At 60.8% G+C, this 24824-nt stretch overlaps 1 protein-coding gene across 1 annotated transcript in view; it reads right to left on the bottom strand.

Moving 5' to 3' along the window:
• Positions 1 to 22850, bottom strand: part of JPH3 (junctophilin 3) — a 45190-nt gene extending 22340 nt beyond the window's left edge. The window contains exons 1-2 of the mRNA XM_045533783.1: positions 22354 to 22850; positions 1339 to 2116 (exon numbers count right to left, since the gene is read on the bottom strand). Of these exons, the coding sequence (XP_045389739.1) occupies positions 1339 to 2116; positions 22354 to 22735 (1160 nt within the window). The 5' untranslated portion in view covers positions 22736 to 22850. The remainder of the gene's footprint in view (positions 1 to 1338; positions 2117 to 22353) is intronic.
• Positions 22851 to 24824: the final 1974 nt, after the last annotated feature.

The following is a 24824-nucleotide window of genomic DNA, read 5'->3' as shown; positions in this document are numbered from 1 at the left end:
TCCCACACCCAGAGCCCCTCCCCCAGTGCCTCCAGGGGTCTTACGCTCCCGCCTGCCTGTGTCTGGCCCAAAGCGGCCTGAGGACAGCAAGAGCCACCATGCCAGCCCCATGCTGAAGGCCCCCTGGGGAGCCCAGCCCAGAGAGGGTGGGCAGCCTGCCTGGGGCGCCCAGCGGCAGCGGCCCAGATAGACAAAGGTCTGTGGGCTCCCCGTGCCTGGGGTCAAGCACTGTCGCCTCCTCTCGGACACACTCGGGGTGCCGGGCTCTGAGACCCCGGATGGGCCGTGAGCCAGAGACGCACCCAGGAGGGGATGAGGGGACTCTGTCCACCAGCCAGGTGCCATGGCGTGTCAGCTGCCCGTGGCTCAGCCCCACATCCCCACATGTGAGCGCGAGCGTGTGTACTCAGCACTGTGCACAGCTGTGTGTCTGAATGCCTCCTACAAAACCCTCGGGTAACTCAGAGACTGCAGAACCCACCTTGCACCTGTGGCGGCCCTTGGCTGTCACAAGGTGACTTCCTCCAACCTGCACCGGGCGGGTCCCGCCATGGCCGCCTCCCGTCTCCCACGGTCCAGCGGGGACCAGCCCCAGGTGCACACACCCGGCTCCGCGGCTCCCCGGGAGCCAGACCCTGCACCCCCTCCTGTCCAGCCCCAAAGCCCCTCCCATGCCCACAGGCACCTTGGAATCCACAATGCTCCCCATGGTCACCTCTGCACCTGCTCCTTAGGCGTGGGGGCCCTGCTGAACCCCAAATTCAGTCAGTCCCGCAGCCCGTTCAGAACAGCTGCCAGCCCAGAGCCCCAGGGCCTGCTTGAGCCCCTTGCTGGGCGCCCACAGTCAGACCATCCGTCTCCCGACTGGGGCCGCCTCCCGGGGCCCAGGGAGGATCGGGGCCGCAGGCCTGGGTGGCCGGGGCAGCTCCAGCCTCCTCCCGCGTCTAGCTGGCGGCATCACCCTGGTCTCTCAGCCAGCCGGGGGTCTACACTTCATGCCAACAGCCTGCCTTCTTTACCCACCGGTGTTTTACAATAAATGCCAGCACAGAGCACAGATGAGAGACACTGTTCTGTCTGAAGGGAAGCTGTGGGTCCCAGTGGACCCCTCAGACCAACCATTTCCTGGCCCCGCCCTCGCCCACAGCCACCACTAAGACACTCCTGGGGAACCCCAGGGTTCCATGAGGCATAGTTTGAGAAACACCAGTGTAGGCCTCAAACCGGGCCCAACCCAAGGCCTTGAGGGACGCACGGCCGAGCAGACCAGGCCCACGGACACCTGCCGGATGGCTCAGAAGGGCCCCGCCGCCCCCGCCCCGCCCCTCGTGCTCCTACCTGGAAGCCGCGATCTCGGCCTTCTGCTTGGCAATGGTGGCGGCCCGCTCGGCGGCCTCCACGGCCCGGTCCACCTTCTCGCGGATCTTGCTGGCCCGCAGCGGGATGAGGTTCTTGCGCTTGCCGCTCACGAGGATGTTCTGCTTGTACTTGCCCTCCTCCTTGGTGCCGTCCGGGAAGGTCATGCAGCCGTAGCCGTGGCGCCTGTTGCCGGCCCACTCGCCCTCGTACTTGAGCCCGTCCGAGCGCTGGCTCACGCCGAAGCCCGAGCGCTTGTCGTTCTTCCACTCGCCCACGTAGGTCTCGGTGGTGGTGGCGTCGACGTCGTCCTCCACGACGGCAAGCTCGGCCTCGGCCTCACCCAGGCTGATGGTGGAGTGGATGTCGCTGGCGGCGGAGCTCACGGTGCTCATGCCGGCCTCGCTGCGGAAGGAGCTCTGCTTGCTGCGCTGGCTGGCCAGGCTGCTCTTGGACTCCGACTTGCGCAGCTTCAGCCCGCTGAGCAGCGAGCGCCGGAACAGCCCCTTCTTCTTGCTCTTGAGGACCTCAGAGTCGCTGTGGGCCACGAGCACGAAGCCGCCCCGCGACACGGCCGGGCTGCCGGCCACCGCCGGGGAGGCGTCGGGGTGCAGCGCGGTGCCGTTGGTGTGCTCGCTGCGCAGAGAGTTGATGGACGTCCTCAGGGGCGAGCGGATGACCGCGGCCATGCCGTAGGGGACGCTCTGCCGCACGCCGTAGCCCTGGCGCATGCCGCCGACCCACTGGCCCTGGTACGTCCCTGGGGAGACAAACGAGAAAGGGGTGAGTGCCCGGGACGGTGGCAGGGGAGGGAGCAGGTCTGGCCACGGGACGGCGGGCGGACGTGGCCGCAGGTCTCCGTCTGCACTTTCTATCCAGGTGCAAACCTGGTGGGGGTTGTGTTGGGGGAACGGACCACGTGTGTTTTTACAACTTATATCACACCAATGGTCACTTTAAACACACTCCCGTCCTGCTTCCCGTGGCTGGATTTTGTTCTCTCCTAGAAGCTGGGGACTGCGGCCGTCAGAGCCTGCGCTGTGGAGTGAGGACCACGGAACCCAGGGTGCACCGGGGCCCCCACGTGGGCAGAGGCCCCACCGAGAGACGGCTGGGGAGGGACATCGTGGGGCAGGAGGAGGCAGCACGTCCTGGGCTGTGGGGACGATGGGGGCAGCTTTAGGGACATGGGCTCGGGCTACACCCCGGGCACTGAACAGGCTGGCTGGCAAGGCAGTGAGCTCCCCATCGCTGCAGGTATCCAAGAGCCCGGAGGACCCCTCGGCGGGAATGCTGTGGAAGAGATTCAAGGTGGGGAGGGGGAAGGGGAAGAGGCTGATGACCTTAGGCGTTAAAATCGGCAGACCTGAGATGCCCAAAAGCAGTGCCGGCGGGGACCTGAGCAAGCCCACGAGCACCCCACGTTCTCAGCTGCACCCCATGTTCTCAGCTGCACGTTCCGCAACAGTCGAGGCAGAAGCACCCAGGCGTCCATCCATGGACAAACGGATAAACCAAACGTGGCTCATACGCAGTGGAACACGACCCGGCCTCAGGGAGGAGGAAACCCCGACACCTGCTCCAACACGGATGGACCTCGGAAACGTCTCACTGAGATCAGCCAGTCCCCGAGGGACGGACACCGTGGGATTCCACTCCCGGGAGGTCCCTGGATTCGTGGGCTCCATGGAGACATAAAGTAGGATGGGGGCGGGGGATGAGCTGTGAGTGTTCCGAGGGGACAGACGTCCACTTTGGGACGAGACAGTGGCGATGGCTGAACAACGGCCACGTGCTTAATGCCGCTGAACCGTGCACTTAGGAACGGTTAAGATGGCAGGTTTCACGCTATGTCAAAGTGACGGTGCTCACCAAGCTCACCCTGCCACGCGCCAGGCTTGCCTGCCTCGCCCCTCTCCAGGCCTCAGCTCACGTCGCCTCCTCAGTGGGGTCCCCCGGAGCCCTCTCGTTGGCTCAGTTCCCCTGCAAGGTCCTCATGCCCACCCCGCTTCTTGGCACTCAACGTGCGGCTCCGGCCTGTTGCCGTCTGTGTCCGACACTCTGTCTCCCAGGAGCCGCCCGAGGGCAGGACCCAGCGGTGAGCACTGCTGCCCACCCGAGCCCCACGGTGCAGCGCGGGTGGGCGGCGAAAACACAACACGGGCCCCCAGCAGCCCCCGCACGGCCCTGGGATGCCTGGTGCTGGTGGGACCCCAGGCCAGAGCTCGGCCCGGGAATAACAAGGGGGACGCCGGGGCTGGACTCCCCAGGCAAGACGCCAACCCCGTGTGCTCTGTGTCCCCTGCCCTTGCCGCACACCCAGGCCCCCAGCGAGGCGGCCTTCACACGGCCGGTGTGGGCTGTTGTCCCCAGGGCTGCCACCGAGGCAGTCCCGGTGGGCCTGGGAGTCACCAGGGTCTCACCTGACTTTGTCCTTGACGGCCTGGCATGACTGGGGTTGGGGTCTGTGACACCGGCCACCCCCAGCAGAGGGGCTGGCTGGGAGGGTCTGACAAGAACAAAAGGGGAGATGAGACCCCAGCACCACGAGCTTTCATTTAAAACACACGCACACATTCAAATCTTGCGCACACACACAGAGACACACACACGGACACACACACACACACACACACACGGACACTCTCACATCTGGACCAGGCAAGGCCAGAGCAGGGGGCAGACTGTCGGCTGCCGGGTGGGGACAGTGGCCACTCGTGGGGACGGCGTCTCCTGTGGGAGTGATGAAGATGATTTGGAGCCGGACAGACATGGTGACACTGTCAGTGCCCGAAACATCCCTGAATTGTAGACGCGAAATGGTCAACCTTACATTTACGAATACTATAAATGTCACCTTGTGTTAAATGGTTTATTTTACATCATGTCAATTAAAAAGAGAACGTAGCTATGGTAGCAGAGAAATGAATGGCAGCGTCTGACATGGAAATACACTCGCATGTAATTTCAAACGCCTAAGACTGGACAGGTGAATGCCGGGCAAGTTCCAGGGGCCTCGAGAACCGTCGGGGCTCCTCATGGTGGCTCTGGTGCCTGAGCCGGGAGTGTGCACACCTGAGATGGGGGGGCGTGCACACTGGGGATGGGGGGCGTGCACACCTGGGATGTGGGGGGGCGTGCACACCTGAGATGGGGGGCATGCACACCTGGGATGGCAGGGTGTGCCCATCTGGGATGGGGGGGTGTGCACACCTGGGATCGGCAGCCTGAGTCAGACCCGACTTTGCCACTTACACTATGACAGAGGAGGGCGGTTCAGGTCTGAGACCTCAGTTCACCTCCCTGTGGAACAGGGTGACAGTCACACCCCCCTGCGAAGTCTAAACACTGCCACAGACGCTGGCAGAGCAGTGGTCACAGCCGCCCAGCACACAGTGTGACCAGGGCCGGCCGAGCCTTCCTTGCCGAGGGTTTGCAATCGTATTGTATTTGGGGTTTTGCCGCCAGTGGGGACACATCTGGTTCCATAACCAACATCAGGACGATGGATTTGGACAAACAGAAACCCGCACAGAGGGGTGACCCCGTGAAGACAGAGCGGGACGGCCCCGGCGGAACCACCTCGTCTGGCACCTCAATCTTGAACTTTCAGCCTTAGAACACTGAGAAACAAATCCCTGTTATCCCAGCACCGCACGGCCTGTGGCGTTTTGTTACGGTCGCCCAAGGAAACCAACACAGAGCTCTCCACCGTAACCACGCAAACAAGTAAAAGTCAGGACAAACCCAGCAACAGGACAGAAGGCCGGATTGCTGAGAACCTACAAACAAGGAACCAGGAGGAGGGAGCCTCCTCCCCGTGCAGGTCCAGGAAGAGAAGTTTCTGGAGAAACGGAACTAGCGGCTCCCACGCCAGGACCCTGGGCAGGGAGGCCGGGTGAGGCCGGGACGCAGGGCTGCCGGGAGAAGCGCTTGTTCCCAACACAGACCTGCTGCCTCCCGTGGGAGGGACGACACAGGAGAATCGCCACCTGCGTCAGCGAACAGCAGCCTTCGACGCGTGGAAAAGCCTCAGCAGGGAAGAGAAAGGCCACAACGTACAAATGAGAAGGAAGGAATTATGAATCTTGAAACACGCAGGGGATGGGAGAAGACATCCAGGAACCAGAATTCAAATCCTCAGAGATGAAATACCGCATCCACAGAATGAGAATAAAATGCAATAAAAAAGGAAAGATCAGAAAAAGAACTCCTAGAAGTTAAAAGTGTGATAGCTGAAATAAAAAAATTGGTCAATGAGTTGAAAGATTAAAAAAAAAAAATCAAGAAAATCTTGTGGAAACTAGAGAAAGGAGAGGGCAAAAGAGTGAGAAGAAAATGGAAGGATTCATCCAGAAGGCCCCATGTCTGCGTACTGGGAAATTCTAGAAAGCAATGGAGGAAGATGACCGGAGATTTCCAGCAGGGAAGGCTCCCAGAGTGGAAGGCGGTGAGGGTCCAGGCCAAAGGGCTCAGGGCCCCCTGCACAAGGAGGGAAGAGACTCAACCAAGTCACGGCAGATAAAATCCAATAAGCAAAGACCCTAAATGCTTCCAGAGAAGCAGCAGAATAGATTGTAAATTAAGAGCTGAGAATCAGAACAGGATGAAATTCAACACCACACCCGGGAGTCAGTGGGAAACTGCCACCCCCAAATTCTGAGCAAAACTCATTTTCAACCTAGCATTCTATACACACCAATTTATCAATCAAATAATCAAGCCACAGAAACTGTATCCTCCATGCATCCTTTTCAGGAAGTTACTTCAGGATGTGCTCCATCAAAATGGAGGAGGAAAAGCAAGACAGACGATGACATGAGATCAAACATGGGAGGTGGAGGAAATTTCCAAGAAGATGGGGGTGGGGGTTTGAAAAGACAAATCAATAAACTTATGTTTATATATATATATCTTACTGATGGACAATCTGGCAGGTTTGTTCAATTGAAAAGCTGTCTTCGAGAGGTGTTTCACTGAGCATTTGGGAAGTGGAAAAAGATTTAACCAATGGTTTAACACATTGACTCCCAAGGGAGTTGTATTTAACTCACTCTAGTTTTGACTCTGGGGCCACGTGAAGCACATGTAAAATCTTGTGGCCCCAAGCTTTTTCGTGTGGCAGTCAATGTGTTAAAGAAAACTACGCAATTGAAAGAAGCGAGGCCATTACTAACTCAAGTCTCGCATGAGAAGTACAGAATCAGAGGACATCGCTGGTCTGAGCGGTGAGCAATACTGACACCGTCACAATGGAAAACACTGAGTGGGGATTTAGTAAGAAAAACCGTGACATGACAGTATCGAGACGGAGAAGGGGCCAGGAAGGGGTCTGAGAGACTAAAGGTCTCGTCTAGCCCAGCAGGACGTCCGCGGACGAGGGCCGCAAGGGAGCGTGAGCCCGGGACGCGAGCGCGTGTGCTCAGACACGTGGCGGCCGGCCTTGCAGGACGCGGCTGATTTCAGTTCTGAGCACGACTTTGTTTTCAGCACTGACATCTCACACTGTGAGCACGTGATCTTGGTACGGATTAAAAATCCTAATGAGGAGGAGATGGGAAGACACCCTTACAAAAAAATCCTCATAGTAGTTGTATTATCCTTGTCTCTCCAGCCGTGGAAACCGAGGCTCAGAGAGGATTTGTGTCTCCAAGAGGTGGGTGGAGACCTGGGCCAGGCTGGTGACACGAAGTCCTGTGTATCTGAGACTGGCGAGGAGGCCAGAGAGAGGGGGCCAGAGCAGGTGTCCCTCGGAGGGACTGAGTCAGAGCCGTGGCAGACGGCACGCAGATGAGAGGAAGGGGCCTGAGGGTAGCCACTCTCCACGCACCCAGGTACCACCGCCTTGGGGTCGCGAGAAGCCAAGAGTAGAGCTGCAGACAGCCAGTGGGATCTCATGTCCATCTGCGCCCACCAGGGGACAGGGTTCCGGAACAGCCAGAGTCCAGCATGGGGGACTGGGGAGGCACAGGGAGCCACCAGGGTGTGGCCCTGCCTGGACAGTCCCCCAACGTGTGCCAAGCGGGGGCCGAGGCCCAAGAAGCGCAGGGGGCTGAGTGAGGAACGCCCGAGTGTCCCTGTGCAGGGGCTTCATGCCCCTCTGCCCTCCACACGCGGGTCAGCAGGGGAAGGGCTTTTGTAACTTTTTCTTTTTTTAACTTTGTCTTTAGTTAAGATAATATTTTATTTTAGGTTTAGAGAAAACTTGGGTGGAAAGTAAAGTGTTCTTATTAATTGATATTAATTAATACAATTACTATTGCTGTGCTCCCTCCCCGGTCTCCCTACTGCCGATATCTGCACCCGTGTGACGCATCTGTCACCGCTGACCAGCCAGTGTGGTTGGTGTCTGCTGAGGCCCAGAGTGTACCCGGGGGGCTCACACGTGGGGCTATGCACCATGGGCTTGCACAGGTGTGTCACAACACGGACCCGCCGTGACAGCGTCACACAGGGAAACCCCTGACCCTAAAATCCCACGTTCACTGTTCATCCCTCCGCCCAGCCCCGTCTGGCCACCGTCTCCACGGTCCCGCCTTTTCCAGACACCGGAGTCTGAATCTCGCCGGGGCTGTCCCCGACTGGTCCTTCCACATAGGGCACACTCCCGGCCCCTCCGCGTCCCCCCACGGCTCCTCGCATGGTCTGTCCAGCTCCCTAATTGGGGGCATCTGTGCTGCTTCCAACTTCTGACAATTTTGAACAAAGGCAAGGTCTTTTTCACAGACAAAAAACAAAAACAAAAACAAAAAACAGGCTAGACCTGCTCTCAGAATAAACATTTTTTTTTTGAGACAGAGTCTTGCTTTGTTGTCACGGCTAGAGTGAGTGCCGTGGCGTCAGCCTAGCTCACAGCAACCTCAGACTCCCGAGCTTAAGCGATCCTCCTGCCTCAGCCTCCCGAGTAGCTGGGACTACAGCCATGTGCCACCATGCCTGGCTAATTTTTTTTCTATATACATATTTTTATCTATCCAGATAATTTCTTTCTATTTTTTTAGTAGAGACGGGGTCTCGCTCTTGCTCAGGGTGGTCTCGAACTCTTGACCTCGAGCGATCCTCCCACCTTGGCCTCCCAGAGTGCTGGGATTACAGGCGTGAGCCACCGCGCCAGACCTGAACAGTCTTTTAAATAAATTTGTGTATTTATCTTCACTAAAACCCCTCCATGGGCCGCCTTCTCAGTTTGGGAGGCCGGGGGGGACAGAAAACCCTCCCGGGGTCCCCCCAGCAGTAGCCCAGCAGTCGGGAACCACAGCTGCCACACCCAAAGGACACGTCCGTTGGCATCTGCTGAGCACTCGGGATACCAAGACAGTGGCATGTATGTGTCATTTCCCAGTGGCACGCTGAGGCTCAGAGAGGTGAGGTGACTTGCCCAAGGCCACACAGCAAGAAGAGGTGGAGATCTGATCCCTCCCCAGAGCCCAGACGGAGCTTTGGGGTCTCGGGACCCCAGCCCCTCCACTCCCTCCCTGTCTCGTCTTGCAGAAAGCCCCACACCCCGTGACGCCGGCTGACTTGTGCACGTCCCAGGCAACTCTAAGAGGTGGGGCTCGTCTGTGGACCCCTGTCAGCTGTCCTCACCCCAGGAGCAGCGTGGCCCCGTGTTGTTCCCCTGACCTCGGGGCACCCTCCCTGCCACCCTCACCGGCCCTGGGGGACTCCTGACCTCACCCGGGAGGGCGAAGGCTCCGTGCACCCGCTGCTGAGCAGAACACGACCAGGAGGGAGACGTTAGCACATCATTGTGCCCATTTTACAGAAGCAAACACTGAGGCACGGTGAGGTTGTGTCACCTGCCCAGCGTCCTAACGTTGAGGAACCCCTTGAGCTGGGCCCCAAACGAGCTCTGTCTGATTCCAAAGCGCACACCCGGCGCGGTTCTTCTCTACCACCCACCGCGACAGAGACAGCAAAGGCGACATCCAAGGAAGCAGACTCCAGCTCCAGCAACACCAGGTCCCACCGGCCCGCTCACTCACCGGGGACGGCGGGAGGCCTCATGATGTGATGGCGGCTGTGGCCCGCGCTGGGCTCTGTCCCCAAGAGCCCGCCTGTCCCCGGCTGAGGGAGCCCCACTGCTCTTTCTACACGTCCACGTCGGCACCGTCCTCTCCCCGGCGTGGGCAGTTCAAACACGCGGCTGACAGGCCCCGGGCGTTCTCCCGGTCTCCCAGGGCCCCTGCGAGCAGGGACCACCCCGTCCCTCCCCACGGCCCCTCACTCTGCCTCTCGCCATGGCAGCGAACGAGGACGTGGGGACAGACGTGGCATAGAAAGGGCGCCGTTCCCAGTCCTGCCCCGCCAGACCCGCACACCCCTGACCACACATGCACCCCCCGCAGGCCACAGGCGCTCACGGGCCTCTTAAACGGCGGGTTAGCGCAAGCCCTGACGCGTGGGGCAGCAGGTGGCCGGCATCAAGCCCTGCCGGTGCTGGGTCACACCTGGGTCCCCTCAAAGGCGAGGACGGGCGGATCTGAGCACGATCTCGGCTCTGTGAGCTTCCCGGTCGTGGGACCCTGGACAGGTTCCATGACCTGAACCTCACTTTCCCCATCTGCAAAACGGGGATAAATATTACTCCCTCCAAGCTACAAAGGACAGACGCAGCAAAGGGACGAGAGCCTGGGAGGGGGAACAGCTGTCACAAGTTACCAGCTTCCCCTCCTGTAAAATGAGGACAATGACATCCACCTGTGGCCGCTGGGCGGGGCCGTGTTTGCAAAGCACCTGGGGGCGGGGCCAGCACAAGAGCAGGCGTGTTGTCAAATGGGAACACGTGCAGGGCAGGCCCGCGACGCTGTCCTCGCTGTCCTCGAGACGGCAGAGCCACGGGCCTCCCGGGCCGCACACACCTGGGCACCTGCCGCAGGCAGCGTCTCCGGCTCCCGCTCCCGGGCCAGGGCCCTGACAATTTGGCTTCCAGACACCGGCAGCGGCCATCGGGCAAGAGCCGCACCCGAGACCCCCGACCACGGCCGCTGATGCCACCTCACGGGGACCGCGGGGCCTCCAGGTGCTTCTGGTTTCGGGACCAACCGCCTTTTCCTCACTACAGTGTCTTTTTTGGGGACCAACAGTCTTGCCGCCGCAAGACTTTGTCCACTTTAAATGGGTGAATTACATGGTCCGTGTAATTATGTGTCAAAAAAGCTGCATTTTTTTAAAAGCCACGGTCAGAGAAGGAGGGGCCGTCCACCCGGGAGGGCAGCTCGACCCCGGCCTGCTGTGCCTTGGGAGGGACAGCACAGTCCCCAGTCCCCTCTCCGGCCCAGCTGTGGGGACACACCACGACGTCCCCGGAGCCAAGGCTGTATCTGATGACCACACTTACAGTGCCTGGTTTTTTATTTTACTTTAAAAGTTTTTTTTTTATTTTTTATTTTATTTTACTTTATGTTTAAGGCTAGTCGGGTGACTCGGCTGGCATGGAGAAGGATCGAAGGCATCTGTCACTGGCTGTGACCAGTTAGTTGCCGGCACCACTGCACCGGGACCAGCCCAGCGCCTGGGGGGTGACAGGGGAGCACTCCTGGGGGCCACAGCTGGGGTGTATTTCCAAGCTGTGCCCTCAACCCCAAACCTCCACAGAACACCCCGAAATCCACCAGAGGGTGTGTGTGACAGGGCTGGGGGAGACCCGGCACAAGACTCAGAGGTGGAGGCTCTGACGCAGATGCCACATTCGCCATGGTGGGGAACGGGGTGTCCGTGGATGGACTTGGGGGTCGTACGAAAGAAATTACGTCCTTGTTTTTTCACTACCCCCTACCTGAAACTTAACACCATTTTAAGCTGGACCATGCCTCAGGCCACGGTGGTTTTGGCCGCATCTGTGACCCGGTCACCCAGACAAACAGCACGTCCTGTTCCCGTGGGTGCAAACACCAGGGGACAGTGTCTGGCCAGCCCCTCCTGCCAGGGCCCCGGCGCCTGGTGGTCGCAGAGAGCCAGGAACACGGCTGAGGCCTCGCCCTGAGGTCAGGGTGCCCACTCCCGCCCTGTCCCATTAGCAGAGGCACAGGTGCCAGCCGAACAGCTGACCCCAGACCCAAGGCCCTTCCCACCAGACCCAGCCGCCACCTCCTCTCCCTGGACGCTGCACCCGCCTCTGTCCCCGGATTCCACGCTGGCCCCCATTCCGTGCCCACCCAGCAGCCAGCGTGGTTATCTGCACACGGCCACGCAACCACCACGTGGCCCAGCCACAGCGCCCCCGGCCCCTGTCCCAGAGAAGTGCGGTGTCTGCTCACGCGGGAGCCTGCATGTGGAGGCATGTGGCAGCTTTGCTCACGCAGCCCCTCACCGCGCACACCCCGGCTCCGGGGCATCCACGCCGCCGGGCCCCCCTGCAGCGGAAAGGAGCCGACCACCGCGGCACACGGCAGCCCGCACGGGTCCCAGAAAGCCAGACCACGGAGGGACAGCCGGCCCCACGGTTCACACGGCACGACCCCACTCACAGGACTCTCCTGATACGAACAAACCAAAGAAATGGCGAAGGCCCAGGGTTGCCCGGGGTGGGCGAGGGGCGGCTGTGACAGGGCACCCGAGGCCCCGTGGGGACAGACGCTCTGACATCGCCGCCTGTATCCTGACCGTGACTCGCTGGCTTCTGTGCAGTGTCACCGCCGGGGAAGCCAGGTGGCGGGGACACAGGCTCTCTCTAGTCCTCACAGCTGCCTGTGAATCCACGGTGATCTCAAAATAAATGTTTAATTACAAAAACCCAAATACCAGATCGCGGCGCTGCCCGGTTTAAATCTCTCAGTGCCCTTCCCCGGCCCCGGACAAAACCCACAGTCCTTTGATGGCCCGGACGCCGTCTGCACTCAGACCCGCTGCCCTGGCCTGGTGTGGCGGCCACGCGGATTGTCCCCCGTTCTCTGAACGAGCTCCCTGTGGCCTCTGGGCCTCTGCACGTGCTGTCCCCTCCCTGCGGTCTCCACACGCCCGGCCGCCCGCTCTGCCCCCTGAGCTTGCCTGACATATCACTGGTCATCTCTTCCTGGAACCTTCCAGAACTCCCCACTGCCGTCGGGTGTGGTGCCTGGGACTGGGCACACAGCTGACCCCAAGAGATCTGGTCCCTGCCCCCAGAGCTTGCCGCTCAAGGGTGGTGGGGTCACCTGGAAACCCAAGGGCATCTCAGCCATGGCTTTCACCCCCGTGTCACAGTGTCCCCAGGACTGCCACAGCAGCCAGGCCTTGAGCTCACCCATACGCAAAGGCAGGGTGGGAAGGTTACGCAAAAAGGGGGCCGGACCGTCCCCCATGGGCACTCTGACCCCGCTCAAGGTCCCCTGGCTTTGCTTCTGCGACAGCTCAGTTCTCCACTTCCAAGTACCCCTGCCCTAACCCTAACTCTAACCCTACGCCCTGCAGTTCTGTGTCACACCTGCCTCCAGGTGTGTCACACCTGCCTCCAGGGCAGGCCGCACCAGAGAGCCCCACTGGAGATTCCCCCGGGGTCTCCCTGCAGTAAGCCTGCCCCCCAACCCCTGCTGCCTCCACCTCGAAATGCCTTATTTCCTCATTTCCAGACACAGACTGCGGAAGGGGCCGGTGGCTCCCACGTGAGGTCCCCAGGACGGCCTGGCTGTGTGGCCCTACCCCAGATTGCGGGGCTCTCTCCTGGGCAGCCCGGGCCAGGTGAACTGGACGTGCACTGAGTTTGAGAACAATGACTACAGGTTGTCGAGTCCATTTCCCACGTCCATGGCCTCTCGGAGCCCCCGTTTTCCCGCCGTGAGATGGGGGGCCACGCTCCCCCCACAAGGAGACCCGGCGAGGTGAGGTGCAGGAAGCTCCCAGCCACAGCCAGACGCTCGCTGGGCAGGACAGACGGACAGCGGCTGACACCCAAGTCCACGCTGAGCTGGGGAGGAGGGCGCAAGACTAAGAAGGTTCCGGGCATCCCAGGCTGCCTGCAGGGCAGACCCAGAGGGCAGGGGGCTCCCGAGGGGGACCAGTGACCTCGTGGAGGCGCAGGGATGGGGAAGCCCAGCAGCTCTCCCTCAATCCTGCATTTCAGATCCACTCGGCTGCAGGGCTCTGCCGGCTCCGACCTATTTTTCCACCCACTGTGCAAAATGAGATCGATCTTGGCTTGTTCAGGCGCCCGTGGAGAGTGGAGGGTTCTTCTCTGACGGTCCAAGAGTGAGTATCAGGGAGTCTGTGAACCCCCAGAGCTGCCACAAAACACTGTGTGTGTGCAGGGACTTGCACTTTCCCTGGAAGAGGATGCACAGCCCTGCCACGCTCTCAGTGGGTCTGCACCGTCCTGCAGCCAGCAGAGTGTCACTGCCCGCCAGCCGTGCACCCTCAGCCAGCCACGCCACCCGCCAGCCGCGCAGCCTCAGCCAGCCACGCCACCCGCCAGCCACGTCACCCGCCAGCCACGCCACCCACCAGCCACGCAGCCTCAGCCAGCCACGCCACCCACCAGCCACGTCACCCGCCAGCCACACCACCCGCCAGCCACGCAGCCTCAGCCAGCCATGCCACCCGCCAGCCACGCAGCCTCAGCCAGCCACGCCACCCGCCAGCCATGCAGCCTCAGCCAGCCACGCCACCCGCCAGCCAGGCCACCCGCCAGCCATGCCACCCACCAGCCACACAGCCTCAGCCAGCCACGCCACCCGCCAGCCACGTCACCCGCCAGCCACGCCACCCGCCAGCCACGCCACCCGCCAGCCTCACCTCTCTTCTCTCACGCGGGAGTGGTGTGGCTTATTTCAAGGCATTGTTTTAAGGATAAAAGAAATAACATCTGGGATAAAATGCCCAGCATGATACTTGGAACAAAGCAGATGTTTAAAAAAAAAAAAAAAAAAAGCAAGTACCTTTCTTCCAAAGGAATTAGCTCCCTGGCACTGGGATTCTAGGTTATCAAATCCAGTTGGCCCCTTCCGGTTCCGCATCCGTGGATTCAAGCAACCACAGATCAGAAACATTTTTTTAAAAACCACGATAAAAAGTAATACAAATAAAAATACAGTGTAGCAACTATTTATACAGTACTTGCACAGCTGTAGGTAACATAAGTAACCTAGCGATGGTTTCAAGCACACAGGAGGACGTGCAGCTGATACGCAGACACTGCGTCACCTCTCATCAGGGACTTGGGCGTCTGCGGATTTTGGTATCCATGGGGGTCCCGGAACCAGCCCCCCCCGAATCCCTACGGATAATCACATGCACTTGGGAGCACTTTCAACCTGAAGTCTGTAAGACACTGTAGCGGACTGAATAGTGTCCCCACAAAAAGATGCACCCAAACCTCCGGCGCCTTGCTTGGCAAAAGGATCTTTGCAGATGTAGTAAGCTAGGGATCTTGAGATGACATCCTTCTGGATCAGGCTGGGCCCCAAATCCAATGACAAGTGTCCTCAAAAGAGACAGAAGAGAAAAAGACACAGACATAGAGCAGAACGCCGCGTGACGATGGAGACAGAAACATCACACCACTTGTCCTTACTAGAACATAGGTATCGTGTCGGGAAATTTTCGAGCCAACTTCATTTTTTTAAAATGCAGTATATTGATTGATTTCATATTAATTTCATGAACCACTTGACCCAGAGTTCGAAAAGTTCTACCTAGAGCTGCGATTCTCAGTCCTGCTGATTTTATCAAGTACTCAGGCCGGGACGCCACCTTCAAAGTTTCTGGTTTCAGTGGTCCTGGCCAGAACCCAGCCCAGGCCAGTTCTCGAAGCCCACCGAGTGATTCTGACATGCAGCCACAGACACCTGGACAAGGGGTCCTCAAGCTGAGATGAACCTCAGAATCACCTGCAGGGTTTTAAAAAGAATTCCAACATCCAGGCTGCACCCAGAACACCTCGATCAGCACCTCTGGGTGGGGCCTGGGCATCAGCATTTCTCAAAGCCCCCAGATGGACCCTGTGCACAGCCAAGATGAAAGTGAGTGTGTGACACGGTGCTTCCTGCACTTGGAACCGCCTGGGCACCTCGCGAACACGCGGATCCTGACCCTGGAGGTCCGTGGTGGGCCTGGGACTCTGCATTTCTAACAGTCTCCCAGGGAACAGTCGGGGTGATTCCAAGGTGCAGCTGGAGTCAGGAGGCACCAGCTTGGACCTGTGGTGCTCAAGGGGGGGTTCCAGGACCCCCAGCGTCAGCATCACCTGAAACTTATAGGAAATATAAATTCCTGGGCGACATCCCAGGCCCAGCAACTCAGGGGCAGCCCAGCACCTCCTCGGTGACGCGGACGCACACTCAAGGTCGGGAAGCAGTGGCCTAGAGCGTCACAGGCGGGTCCAGACCCCGCCCACCGCCACACTCCACAGCTGCAGAGAGACGGCTCACGATTCTTTGCGTGGGGGATCCCCCTCCCCGCCCTGGGTCCAGATAACACCTGCGACGTGGCTGGGAAGCAGGGAGATGGCACCAGTGAAGAAGGAAAAGTGTCACGCTTCCATCGCAAGGTTGAGAAGCAGAGGCCGAGGCAGGAGGAGCCTCCACAAGGTCAGCAGCCTCAGTCTCGGGACCACGGTCAGCCTGCCGGCCCTGCCAGACGCAAGGCGGGCATCACCCCCCGGAAAGACTCTGCTGCTCCTTCAAAGACACCCCCTCTCTTCCCTCCCCAGGACTTCCACGCAGGGTTCCGGTGCGGAGTGGGAAACCCCGGACCAGCTCACGTGTTTTAATTCTTCACCTCTGTGCAGACCGGTTCTTTTGTCTGTTTCTTTTTCCCAAACTTCTGTGTTAGCGCGACCCATGTGTGGCACACGTGGCCAGCGTTCAGCGAGTATTCACAGCCTGATCCACCGAAGCTGGGCCTGCACTTTTCTGTCCTCGTGCCCTGACTGAACACAGCTGGGGCGCGGTGACGGTTTCTCCGGTGACGCAGTAAGCAGAGCCGGGAAGGGGCATCGGGAAGGAGGGAGTGAGAAATGCGCAGCCAGGGGACTGACTTTTCTGCTTGTCTCTCCCAGTGCTTTGCAACGAACGCTGCGCGTTACACAGGTGACCGCTTGCCTTCGGCGCCTGCCCACCCACCCCCTCACTCCCTGCGTCCGTCACCCGCCTTCCTCACAGGCAACGCCGGCCATCTCTTCGGAGCCACAACCAAGGCAGCAATAGAACGAACTGAGCAGGGAACCGGAACAGCGCTGTTCCCAAGACAGTTTAAAGTGAGGCTGACCTGTTGACAGGAGCGTCTTAGGGGAAATTGTCCCTTTAACTGTGCCCGGTTCTAAGTTCCAGCAATGAAATGGGCCTATGAAATAATGACGGCAAATGAAATCACCAAATACCACAGCAATTATTTGCAGAATTCATTCATTCCACAAATATCTGTTGAGTGGCCACTATGTGTGGCCACTATCTTAGCCACTGGGCACACAGCAGTGGCCAGCGGGGACACAGGCCTGCCCGCACGGAGCCTGCACTCCAGGCCCATATTGCACACAAGAGCGCCCTGCAGTGACGAACGTCCTCTCTCGGCGCTGATATGGCGGCCACTGGTCCCACACGGTACTGAGCACTTGAAATGTGGCTGGTGCAACCGAGGGGCTGAATTTTGAAATTTTACTTCATTTAATTAACTTAAATTTAAAATCAAATAGCCACATGTGGCCAGTAGCCACTGTACTGGGCAGGATTGGACCAGAGGATTAATCCACCAATGCTGATTTGAAGAGAGCAGTACCAAAATGCCCTTTCGCCGGCTCTGCCTGCCTTTGGTTGTGCACTTATAACCCGCTGCGACCCACGGGGGCGGACCACACACAACCCCAGGCAGAAACAAATCTTAGGCTTCACAGTGACTTCTACACGTCTTCCTGAAGTCTCACCCAAACCCGCCTGCGCTGGCCGGGATGTGCTCTCGGGGCTGACGGGTGGCATTTCTTGGCGTGGGAACCCACACACTGACAGTGGGACCACGAAGACGTCTGCTGGCTGAGGTGGGGGGGGAGGGTTCAGGGCCAGGCAGGCCGTGGTCTGCCTCTGGGGCTGTGGGCATGGCGGCTGCACCCGGCGCGGCCGGAGCGCTCTCCAAGGTGCTGAAGCCTCTGTCTCCCCTGAACAACGCCTCGCTCAAGTCCAAGCCAAGACCAGGCCACTGCCACGGCCCCGCGGCCACGCGGGCTCTCAGCGGCCGGAAAACTACAGACAGGGGAGCGACCGATCCAGGGAGGGGCGGGCCACTGTGGAAGATGCACACAAACGTCACCCTTTCTTCTAACACTCACAAACCTAAACATCTTTTTGTCATTTGAGGACACAAAGAGCATGACATACAAGATCATCAGCCCACGGCTGAGAGCGGGTTCTATTTAGACCGTGGAGGCCTGGGGGGACTGAGGAAGGGACGTCTTGGAGGAAACAGCCCAGGTTCCTGCCGCCCGGCCGGGCCCCGGCCCGCTCTGCCCCTCGCCGGCTGGGCTGCCGTCCTCAGAAGACGGCTGAGCTCCCTTCCCCGGGGTCAGCTACGCTAGTGCTCAGCGTCAGCGAGGGCTCCTCGCTCACGACACCGCGGGCGCTATTTTAGGAGGGCGCTGACACTTCCTCACGGCTCCGCTTCCGAAAGCCGGCGATGCCCGCGGGCTGAGCCGGTGAGGGAGGCTTTCCCGCAGCGTTGCTTCCTCAGCTGTAACCGGCAACAAAGAACCAGCGACTCGCTCTTCCCTTCTCCTCTCGCCCTGCGGAACCTTCCGCCCCCGCCCCCAAAGTGGCTGACAGTCTCGAGGAAAGGCTTTTGTCTCCCCTTGCTGGGCTGACTCCTTTCTGCCCCTGAAGCCGGTTACTACCGGTGTAACCTCCTTGGGCAGGGCCCTGCTTCCTCCCAGCCTGGGCCTCTGGGCTTTTAAAAAAGTTTACTTGTCACATAGTCACAGCCAAGCCCCCAAAATATGCCCAGCGGTAGTTTATTTGGTTCAGACGAGAGAATTCTTTCCCCCCTTCCACCAAGGGGCAGTCACAGCGTACGCGTGTGTTTAAAATGGAAGCAGAGCTCGCCGATGCGTCTGCCGTCTGAACGGCCCGTCTACAAGGACGGTGGGGATTCGCAGTTCTTGGCGGGTGGGGAGCGAACAAAGCCGGGGGCGGGGGGGTGCACGTGGCTGTGTTTTGGGGGACTGAGCGGAACGTGTCTCCAGGTGGCAGGTGTGTTGTGCGCCTGTGCACGCAGGCGCCCGGGAGCCTCTGAAGCCTGCCTGTGGGTGTGTGTGATTCGCGTGGGTTGGGGAATCTGGGCCGGTGAACGGGACCGAGGATGAGGGGCGAGGCCGGGGCGTGAGATGACTCACATCTCTCAGGGCGTGGGAGGGTTTACTTGAGGGGGGGCAATTTTGGCCCGAGGGGTTCGACGTACACAGCATCCAGGAAGAAACGCTTTACCTGCACGGCTGACTGCAGGGGTCCGGGAATGGGGAAGGCAGTGGTCTCGGCGGGCTGGAGAGTGTCTGGGGGGCAGGGGGTTGCACATCTGCGCGTGTGTGTTTGCCTACAACTCGGGCTCCTGCACCCAGAGAGGATGGGTGTGGAGAACTAAGAGCAGGAGGTACTTTTGCACCAGGCGGTTTCGAGAACTGTGGACCCAGCTTTGCACAGGGCACCATCCTGAGCCTGGATCCTAGTCCCACCCGGGGCACAGCCACGGGGAGCCTCCACTTCCCACGTAAAATGGGAATAACGAGAAAATCAACCCTCTGGGGTATAAGAATTGCATGCTACGATTCACGTAAACATTTGCCACATACCTGGCACACGGGAAGCCATCTAATAGTGCCACTTACTGTCATTTTCATTATCCCATGGTCACGCCTGGCTATCGGTTCTAACAGTAATCACTACGAGTGACAGTCATTGCATGCAAACACCAATACTGAAAACAACGGAGAATAATAATGAAAGCTCACTCTATGCCCAGCACAGCCACACGCTCCACTCTCAATTAACCCTCACCTGCCCTACAGGTATTATCATCAGCCGTTCGTAAAGATGAAGAAATGCGCTCAGACAGGTTGAGTCATTTGCCTAAGGTCACAAAGCAAGGCAATGGCAGGGCCAGGGTTCCAGCTGGGGAGTCAGGCCTGGGTTGTGAGCTCCTGTCCCCGCCCCTCGCCCCAGACCGAGGCTGCCCGGCTCACGTTGGGGAGCAGCACCTGCCGGCACCGGGGGCAGGATGAGACTGGAGGAGGAGCCGGCAGAAATGTCCCCAGTTGAAGCAGATTCCACACCAATTCCAGCTCGGTGTAGAATACCTTCACCATCGGTGCATTAGCCATGAAAATCACCACGTCCCTTAGTCGGCACCGGAAGCCGGACTTCCGCTCAGGAGCTTTGCCCGACATTTCCATCCTCCGCGCACAGGAAAAGTCGGATTGGAGTGAGGACCGTGAACTCACGGCGGCTCCACCTGCCTGCTCAGCTGACTGGGGGGAAGGCGTGGGGGCCCCTGTTCCGTCCCAGCAGATCGCCACGCCCCATGCCGGCGCTCTCCAGGGGCTGCCGAGGGCATGTGTTCCCAACGTCACCCCCTTCCTACGGAGACGCTGGGAAGCTCCTCCGGTAAAGTGCCCCAGGCGTCTGGACCCGACTACCCCAACCAGACGGGGTCAAGCCGGTTTTCCCTCATGCAATGTCACCAACCAAAGGAAGAGCTGGCTCTAAAGCCCACCTGTGTGTGCCTGCCTCAGTTTGCCTGCAGGAGAGCTGAGACCCACGTTCCCCTCGGGACAATGTGCATGACCTGGGCTCCGTTCAGGCTTTGCGACGTGGAGGTGGGGGCCTTGGCCCAGACAAGTGGGGGCCCTGGACCCCCGGCTCACACAGACCCCTGGCTCACACGGACCCCTAGCTCACGCGGACCCCTGGCCTCCCTGGCCTGGCCTGCAAGAGGGACAAGACCCAGCAGAACGGTGAGGAGGGAAAGGCTTTGGGAGGTGGGAGGCGCCAGCTGCCTGCGGGGTGGAGGGTGGGGAGCCCAGAGAGGTCCCTCACGGAGAGAAACATTTCTCACATCAGCACCTTGGGTCCCAAACTCCCCGCCAGCCACAGCACCAGGCCCTCTCTTCCCTGAATAATCGCAACAGAACCACCACCCCTTCTCCCTCAAATGGAAACCCCACGAGGACAACGACTGCTGTCTGCTTTGCTCACTGCTGTTTCCCAGAGCCTAGAACACCGGGCTTATGGTAAATGCACAATAAATATTTGCTGAATGAAGAATTCCTCAGGCCCCGGGAGGCCGGGCAGACTGGGGCACCCCCACCAGACCCAAACATTCTAGGAGTTTTGCAGAGATGACAGGAGCCCGAGACCCTCTCCTCTCCACGCCCCACGTGTGCCTGGCGCACACAGCTTTCCTGGGCCGGGCACAGCTGGGAGCACCTCTGGAGGAGGGTTCTGCAGAGCAGCCTGGCCCGAGCCCCGGAGGTGACAACTGCCCCTGGGCTCCCGAACAGCCCAGCTGGGAGTGCCAGGCTGCCTGCCCGCCCGCCTCAGCCACCCACATCTGCTGCCTGGGCCCCGCGGTGCCTGCCTGCGTGCGCACACAGATACACGCACACACAGACACACACACGCACACACACAGGCCCACAGCCTGGAACCAGGGGAGGACCGTCTGCTCCCGCCTGGCCCTCCACGCCCCAGGGTCAGGGAAGCTCTCCAACCTGCTCTGTGAAAACAACAAAGCACAGAAAAGGCCGCCTGAGACGGGGCTGGGCACGGCTTTGACAGGCAGGAGCATTATATAATTAACTGCCCCAGACTCCTCCTCCTCCTCGGGTAATAACGAACCCTGCTTTTCAGTTGCATAAGCCAAAATAATAATTTCTCTGCAGCCCCCGTCACTCCTGGATGTGGCCAGGGAGCAGGTGTTCAGAGCTTTCTTCCCGAGACTCGGAGGCAGCAGACAGGCAGGGGACAAGAGCACACGCACACTCCCGGTGTTTATTCCCGGCAGAAGCACAAGTCATTGCTGCGTCTTGCTCCTCTCCCAGGCATCCACGCCGGAGGAGCAGCCCAGAGGAGGCAAGGAAGCCACTTCTGAAGACAAGCTCCCGGACTGGAGGGGTGCGGGGGGCAGGTTTGTTTGGGGTCTGGCTTCCAGGAACAGCAACTGCTCCATGCGTCTCCAACACACCGAGGGTGGACGTTGGAGCATCCGGGCAGGGGGGCAGCCGTAAAGCCGGCTAAGGCTCACTGCACAGAAACCCTCTCACAGCGGCGCGAGCTGGCCGCTCACGGGCTTCCGGCACCCGGCTCTGCCCTGACTGTGGTGGCATCTTAGAATGAAGGCGCAGAACAATTCCCTCAACTAATGGTGAAAATGATGTGGCCCCTGAAAGGCGAGATTCCTGGGCTCTCGCTAAGCAGATGGGCCTCCCCCCTCCTCCCTCCAGCAGGCTGCTCCGACAGAGCCCGCGTCCAACCACCTAGAAGTTTATTGCCTGGCTGTTTTGGTTTGGGCTGCCATCCCCCGCCTCTAGCGCTCCCCATGACTCCCTTCCCGCTGGCTTGGGTTGATTCCGGGCTGAGGAAGGCCCCTGGGCACTGCAGGAAAACAAGAAGTGAAGCTGGGGCCTGGTCCCCAGGCTGACACCCAGGGGGCCTTGCCAGCAAGGGGAGAGGCCTCTCCCAGTCCCCCTCTGCCCTTGGTGGGTCCCAGAGGTGGCCCCGGGCCCAGCCTGGCCTTGCTGGCAGGTCTCAGGCCTGCTCTGGATGATGCGCTGACAGTCAGCTCGGCGCCGCAGCCCCCGGGCCTGGCTCTGCCTCTGGGAAGCCCCTGGCACCCTCCAGCTGGCACTGGGGCACTGTCCCCCACCAGGCAGCAGGGCAACCTGTAGCCAGGAGCGGCTGTGGCACCCAGGGAACCCCAGGAAATGCCCCAGGTGCCCACGGCCCAGCTGGAGGGAGAAGCTCAACTTCCCCAGACATAAACAGAGGCAGCCTGACTGGGAGAAGGTCCCCGCGCGGCCCCAGCCCAACGCGCACCCGCACCGGCACCTACCTCCATCGGAGTAGGTCTCGGTCCCGTATCCGTCCTGCAGCCCGTTGCTCCAGGTCCCTTCGTACTTGGCCCCGTTGCCCGTGCACTCCCGCACCCCGTAGCGCCCCTTAAATCCGTGCGTCCACTCGCCCTTGTACACCCACTTCCCCTTGCTCTCCAGGCCGATGCCGTGGCGCTTGCCCTGCGCCCAGGTGCCCTGGTACGTGTTGCCGCTGGGCCAGGTGTAGACGCCCAGCACCTCGAAGCCGTGGCTCCACGAGCCGGTGTATTCGCCTTGGCCCTTGGGGCCGGTGCAGACGCCATGGCCGTGCGCCTTGCCGTCCTCCCAGCCTCCACAGTAGGACCCTCCGTCGTCAAAATTAAACCTGCCCCCACTGGACATGCATGAAACTCGGTCTGCAAATCCCGCAAACGGTGAAAACAAGCAGGAGGCGATCAACAAACCGGAGTCTTGCGCGGCTGGCTGGCTGGCGTTTTGTCTGGATTCGCTTTCCTAAAGCAAGGATGGCGAGGGCGAAACCCACGCCGGGCAGCCCCGGGGTCGCGGGGAGCGATCCTGCCCGGCGGCGCCGCGGAGCCTGACCGGCGTCTCGCGCTCCCGCTGGAGCCAGGACCGGGGGGAGGGGGAGGGGAGGGGAGGGAGGGGGCAGGAGCGGCGGCGCTGGTGCCCGCGGCTCCACCTCAGCGGCAGAGGCCCCTCGCCGGCGGCCCGCGGGGACGGCGCCTCCAGGCCGGGCGGGCGCGGGCGGCTCAGGCCCGGGCCGCAGCCCCCCACCTGCGGCTGCCGCGCTGCGGGCGCCCGAGGGCGGCGGCGGGGCCCGCGGGCGGCGGCACGGGCGGCGGCGCGGGCGGCCGCACCATATTGGGGGCCGCGGGCCGGGCGCGGGGCGGCGGCGGCAGCAGCAATGCGGCGGGCTCGGGCGGCGGCGGCGGCGGCGGCGGCGGCGGTGGCGTGCGCTCCGGGCCGGCTGCGCGCTCGGGCCGGCGCCGCGCGCGCCCGCACCCGCACCCCGCCCGCGCGCCCCCGCCCGCGCCCGCCCCCGGAGCGCGGCGGCCCGGAGAGGGGCGCTGGCGGCCTGGCCGAGGGCGCGGCGCGCGCAGGCGGGGACCCCGGGGCGCCCCGCCCGCGCACCCCCACCGGCGCGCGCCCTCCTCCGGGCTGTCCCCTGGCCCCAGCCGGCCTGGGAATAGGGGTCCAGCCAGGGCGCCCCAGCCCCCCCTTTCCCGGGACTTGGATTTAAAGGGACAGGAACTGCGTAACGGGAAGGCGCCTAGCACCCAGGGCGCGCCGCGCCCCTCCCGGGAGCCAGGAGGTGAGGCCCGCGGAGCAGGCCCGGCGAGCCGGGGAGCCTCTGCCCCAGTCTGCCAGCCAGCGCGCCCGACCCTTCCCGCCCCGCGCGGCGCCCGGCTCGGATCTGCTCCACCTGCCCCGGACTTGACTGAGAGGCTCTTTGCAAACCACAGGTGGTTTTTTCCTGACAAAGAATCCATCCTTTACTCCTTCTCGGCAGCTTGGGTCCAAAGGGGGGTGGGGGGAGGGGTGCTCGCCTCAGAAAACATGCATTGGGCGAATCCTCCTCCCCATAAATTAAGTGAAAGTAGAGCCACAAGCACGCATCCTGAAGCTAAGTCACCCAAATTCCGTGCGCCCTGCGCTCTGGCCAACAGGTAGCCCCCCACTCTGGAGCGGTCGCGCTTGGGGGAGCAGAGTGGGATCGCATCCGGCGGTGGGTCTCGCTCCACACATACGCTCCCCTCCACCACTCCCCAGAGATGTCTGATTCTTGGATCAGAGAATCCTGGGACCCATTTAGAATGCATTTCCTGGACCACAAACCCGCAGGCAGAAGCCCTCTCCCCCAGGCCCCCAGCTCTCCCGGAATATTGCTGCAAGCCGCAGCGCCACTGCACCGCCGGCTCCGGGGGTGGGGGAGACGGCACGGGGTCCCGACCTAAGGGAGGGGGCCGGGGTGACAGGCACCGCGGTGAGGCAGGAATGGCCACAGACCCTGAGATTCAGGACAGGAAGAGGCGCAGTTTGGAGCCTCCGGTGAGCTGGGGACCCTGCTCACACCTTCCCCTGCCTGAGATGGACTGTGACCCCTCCTTTGCCTAAAGGGGCTCCCACAGGACGAGCACCCCCCCTCCTGGAGGCTCCAAGTTCAACCTTGACCTCTGGCCTTGAGCACCAAAGCCCACCCCCCAAAGCATGGCCAGCCAGGAGGGGCATTCAGGGGGTTTTGTTTTCTTCTGTGCAGTTACAATGTATCAGTGCACTTCCTAGTCCTGTCTCCTCCGCTCTAGCAGATTCTCTAAATGCCTAGGGGCGGAGTTGCTGGATCGGGTACATCTAGGACCTTACTGGAAGCTGCCAATTGCTCTAGGAAACATCTGGAGGCATTTACCTCTCACCCTGCAGTGTACCTGGGTTTGTGGTTCTCTACATCCTGGCCAACACTGGTATTATCAAA

Source organism: Lemur catta, chromosome 20, assembly GCF_020740605.2.
Source record: "Lemur catta isolate mLemCat1 chromosome 20, mLemCat1.pri, whole genome shotgun sequence".
Taxonomy (NCBI): Eukaryota; Metazoa; Chordata; class Mammalia; order Primates; family Lemuridae; genus Lemur; species Lemur catta.
The sequence above is the reverse complement of the archived record's forward strand: the minus strand, read 5'-3'. Positions and strand labels throughout refer to the sequence as shown.